This window comes from Austrofundulus limnaeus, unplaced genomic scaffold (genome assembly GCF_001266775.1).
Source record: "Austrofundulus limnaeus strain Quisiro unplaced genomic scaffold, Austrofundulus_limnaeus-1.0 Scaffold94, whole genome shotgun sequence".
Lineage (NCBI taxonomy): Eukaryota > Metazoa > Chordata > Actinopteri > Cyprinodontiformes > Rivulidae > Austrofundulus > Austrofundulus limnaeus.
Genome location: NW_013952496.1, coordinates 1,220,506 through 1,225,716, shown reverse-complemented (window position 1 = coordinate 1,225,716; position 5,211 = coordinate 1,220,506). Strand labels below are relative to the sequence as shown.

General features: G+C 41.6%; 1 protein-coding gene across 1 annotated transcript; it reads right to left on the bottom strand.

The window, feature by feature from the left end:
• Positions 1 to 1,246: 1,246 nt before the first annotated feature.
• Positions 1,247 to 3,150, bottom strand: fam181b (family with sequence similarity 181 member B). Its single transcript, XM_014012722.1, has one exon. The coding sequence runs from the start codon at positions 2,721 to 2,723 to the stop codon at positions 1,773 to 1,775; it is 951 nt and encodes a 316-aa protein (XP_013868176.1). The 5' UTR covers positions 2,724 to 3,150; the 3' UTR covers positions 1,247 to 1,772.
• Positions 3,151 to 5,211: the final 2,061 nt, after the last annotated feature.

The window sequence follows — 5,211 nt, the reverse complement described above, 5'->3', positions numbered from 1 at the left end:
TGAATTTGAATTGCTCAGATTTAATCTGAATGTGCACAATGTGAAATTGAATGCATTGGTTTGAAAATAAATTTGACCAAATTGAAACTGAATTTAAAGTTTTGTATCTGAATTATTTTGCTTCAAAACTGTATTTTGGTCTATTAAAAAGTCAGTTTGACTACTTTCACTTTCAGTTCCAAAATTCAGATTTGTCAGTCGCACATCCTGGTCCTTGAGAAAGCCAGGCAGAGTAATCAAACACAGATCCACAGATTTATGTTTCACTTCGAAGCTTCCCGTATGTTATGTAGCAGAATTGATGCAATCCACCATAAAAGTGGGAAAAACAGCTATTTTATTGCAGTGATTAATTTTACCTGTAGAAAATGTTACATTTACATCACATCATGGATCATATATCGATCAGATGCTGCTGCTGACTGATCCATGACGGGATGTAAATGTAACATTTTCTATAGGTAAAATTAATCACTGCAATAAAATAACTGTTTTTGTCACTTTTACAGTGGATTGCATCAACTCTGTTACATACAGAAGTGAAACTTCACCAAAAGTGAAACATAAATCTGTGGATCTGTGTTTGATTACTCTGCCTGGCTTTCTCAAGGACCAGGATGTGACACAAAAATTTGAATTATGGAACTGAAAGTGAAAGGAGTCAAACTTATGGAAGCCCATTTCCGCCACCCTGAATAAAAACGATAAAACTTGTATCTCATAATTATGACTTAGCTATCTCATTATTATGAGATACTATCTCATAATTATGACTTGGCTAAGTCAAAATTATGAGATACCAGTTTTATTTATTTTTTTATCAGGGTGGCGGAAATGGGCTTCCATACAAACTGAATTTTTAATAAACCAAAATATAGTTTCAAAGCAAATTAATTCAAATTCTAAACATTAACTTCAATTTCAATTTAGTTACATTCATTTTCAAACCAATGCATTCAATTTCAAATTATGCACATACAGATTAAATACGAGCAATTCAAATTCAATTCCTGCTGGCACAAGATTTATCCCATACATTTCTTCCATCTTTGTGCACTGATTCAAAAATTAAAGTATTGAAAAAAGGAGAGGCCAACAAGATTGTTAGCTTTTTGTTTCTCACTTTTGGACCTTATTCTAAGTGAACAAGGTGAATGTGGGGAAGTGTTTTTGGTATTTTTGTTAACTATTCTGCACCAACATTCAGACACATTATGTCCTACGGTCAACTCAGAAACAGACACAATAATAAAGACCAGCTTTATTTTGTCATATTACAACATAGCTAGATACCATAAAGTTTCTTCTCCCTAAAGGTCAATAAAGATGTCTTCATTCTGCCAGCTGAAATACAATTCAGAACAGCAGAAATAATCTGTGAGGCAAACAAATACAAATAATTATTTTAGCAAAAAAAATTAGTTGTCCCGTTTCTGTCGCTGCTTTACAGGATTGTTGGGAGAAAAGTGCATCTGTTGTTTTGTCAGCAGCTCAACTGTGGATGTGGATTTATCTGCAGTTTGTGTGTTTTACTGCTGGACAACAGGAAAACACTGAGGTCATATTTGATTGACAGCCCTCAGAAACCTAAAGTTAGATGCTTTGTGTTGCAGAGTGACGTTATAAACCCATTTTGTAACAAATCTGAAGTTTTATTTTGTAGGAGCTCAGCCGGACTCTTCGCTGTGAAGTTGCTTCAGATTTTCCCGTTGCTTTGTAACTGTTAAAGTTAGAACTCTTTCTGCACGTCTAACAACACACCTGTCAGTTTCTCATAGACTGGAGTAGTTTCCTTTGTTATATCCACAGTTTAAATCATAAGCAACTTGAGGTATGGAGCAGTCTGTGAAGAAGTTTGAGAAAGCCAAAGTGCACAGTCCGTTGTCGTCCACAGGTCCAGAGGCGTCCTCAGACTGACAGTAGCCTGCAGGCGGGGCCGGGCTTGTGACCAGTTTTTTAGAGGGTCCTGAGCAGCCAGTCCAGGGCTCAGAGTAAAGGAGACCACCGACTAAATGGTGAGCATCGTAGGAACCAGGATCCATGACTCCCAGGTCCGGCTGCGCCCTCAGAGGCGCGCCCTGGTAAAGGTCCTGCTCGCTCATCATGTTGCTGTAATCGGGTCCCAGGAGCTCAAAGAAGTCCGCGGCCTCGGGGTTGCCCCGCTCCAGGTCCTTCAGGGTCATCCCGGACGTGGAGCTGACTTTGGAGCAGTGGGCGGGCTCGGTGAAGAAAGAGGGCGGCAGATTGCGGTGCCTCAGCGGGGGCTTCTTTGCCTTCTCTCCTTTTACATCCTTCCCGGGGTTGAACAGCGCCGCCAGGCTCTTGCTCTGTAAGTTGGCCTGGAGCCCGTCCCGCTTGGGAAGGGTTTTGCTCTGCAGAGGGCTCGGCTGAGACCCCGGGGACCCCTGTCTTTTCGCCGGGGCCTCCGCTGCGTTCCCGGGCCCTATGATGCCAGTGCAGCGTTTGATCTGCTTCTGCAGGTACTTCCGGTGGTTGACCTTCCGTTTGGACTTCACCGGCTTGTCCAGGGCCAGCTTGATGTTGCTGGAGGCCGAGTCGATGAAGCTCAGCAGGTCTCTCGTGGTCTCTTTGAAGTCGCCGTCGTTCTCCGCCTCGCACAGGAGACCCCCGTCCGGGCTTTTCTCCATGTCGTACTCCATCACAGCATCGGGGAAGCAGAAGCTCATGAACTGGGGGTTCATGATTGCGGTCTGAACAGCCATATCTGTTGAGGCGACACCTGTGGCATCCGCCGTGGTCCCAGACGCAGAGGGTCCTTCAGAGCATGGCTTTGTTCTTCACGCAAACAGTCGGCGGGGGCCTGCGAGGCTTTCCATAAAACATTCCTCTGTGGAAAAGTGAAGGGGTCTGAGGAGAGGAAAGGAGATCTTTCAGGGGGGCAGGACTGATGATGTCAGAAAATCAAAGAGGAGGAGCAACGGGACAACGGGACTTAACTCTTTGCTTGTGCCCGACCACCTGCATCTAAGAGGGATTTGTCTGAAATGACCCGCTGAGCTGAAGACAAAACCCTCTCCCTTTCTGGTTTAACTGTTTGTGTGTGCCCTGAACCCCAAAGACCTCGATGAAACCGGAGGATATTACTGTAACAGCGAGAAGAAAAGCCCTTTAAGTCCTGACTGATGGGTTTTTTCTCAGCCAGTGCCGCAAAACATAAATAAACCCCACTAATAAAAGAAAAAGATGAATGAGTTCAATTTATTCTTGGCACAAAACATTTTAATAATTACTGTAAAATTTGGTTTCTGCTATTTTTAGTTGTGGAAAAAGTTCAGAAAAGTTTTTGTTTTTTTGCTGTGGGAAAGTCTGCGTGTCCAAACAGATGCCAGTATTTGGGGAGAATCTTCCCAACTGCGTGCCTGTGTCTTAATCTGCTCATGGCAAAAGTTGATTTGGAGTGCATTCCCAGGCCAGTGGGAATTTCTGCCCCGGCCTGACAACTATTATGGGCTGCCTTTGACATAAAGCCCTACAGGGTCTAAATAGCCTCTATTCTTCGGGCCGCGCTGAAAGGGAGCTTTGTGCCAGAGATTCATTAAACTGCACCTCACAGCCCCTTCGTAAAACGGGTCTCAATAATGAACAGTCGATTTAACTAGAAAAGCTGCCGGAGCTGTTAAATTAAAGGGGAATAAAGTGCGGTTCGGGCTCGGGTGTGCCAGAAGAAATGTTGACCTTAAGAAATCCTGGGTATGAAACCTCAGCTGTAAACAATAATACATTTACAGGAAAAGTTACTGAAACAGAGGAGGATGTGTCCCGCATCCAGTCACTTCTCCTGCCAGCATTTACCGGAAATAAAACCCATTTTCAGCCACATTTTAGGAAGATTTCTCATTGCTTCCAGTTCCCTTTTTTTGTTCATTAACCATTTTTGTGTGTTTTTTTGAAGGCGATGCAGCCAAAAGTGTAAAAAAGATAAAAAAAAAACATCTTTCCTTCAAAATAAAATCAGCTCATGTTGAAAGTGAGAGCTCGAGAGATTAAAAAAATTAATAAAATCGCCCGAAGCGGCTGAAAACTCTTTATCATGGAGGAGAAAAGCGACGATGAAACCGAGCACCAATTACCTGTTGGCCAACAGAAACCTAAACTCAACAAATTCTCACACGTCAAAGACCGCTTTGAACAAAGAAAAGTCTTTTATACCTAAAAGAATAAAAACAACTGTCACCTGCATATATTTGCCAAAAATGTTAAATATATATTTAAAAGGAACGTATTAAAAGTTTTAAATGTTGATGGCAGAACATGGTTTTTGGAGACAACCTGATTCAAGATGGCTGCCGCAGCAAGGCAATCTTACGTGAACACAAAAAGGGTTGTAACTCGGTCCGTTTTACCGATACTGAACTAAAATTTGAGGTGGTGGTAGCTGAGGAGCATCCCAGTCACATATTTTGAGTGCAACACATTTGGGTTAACTAAAAGCTTTATTTGAAGCAGCTGCAGTCTGATTCGATGGAGGAAAACTGAATTCTTTATACTGACAGCACAATCTTGACAACATGACATTACCACAGTCATATCAGCCATTTCACAGTTTGCTGTTTTTTTGGGTTTTTTTAGCCGGGGGGTCTTGGCTTTTGTGCTGGTAGGTCATTCAAATCACAGAGCATGACGCACAGATCCCGGAAACAAGTTTCTATTGTTGCATTAAAGCTGAGAGGGAGAGAGAGAGAAGGGCTGAGCTGAAGGAGACCAACTCAAAAACAAACTGAGAGCTTCAGACTAAAAACCCAACTCAGCTCCTATATTAAACAGGTCTTTAAAGTACTTGGAAAAATAAATAAGTAAAAGTAAAAWTGCCTTAAAAGGAAATGACTTTGGTAAAATAAATGTCACTCATAAGAAAAGTACTTACTGGTAAGTAAAAGTCATAAAACTGAAAGTACTGTTACACTCTCTAAGAAATAAACTGTTGAATTTACTTAACCAAACTGGTTCCACTAAACCAAGTAGAGTAAATTGAGGCAAAATACGTATTTATAATTTATATTATAAACATGATGAGTTTCGACATATTTCATTTTGTAGGTGTTAAATTTTAAAAGTGAAGGAGTAAAAGTATCATTTTTAGAAAAAAAATGTGTACAGTAGGTCTTCTGGACGGGTTCTTCTCTAATGAAACGTTTCGTCTCTCCTCCAAGAGACTTCTTCAGTCTGAGAGTTTCAGGCAAAATTCAGGCT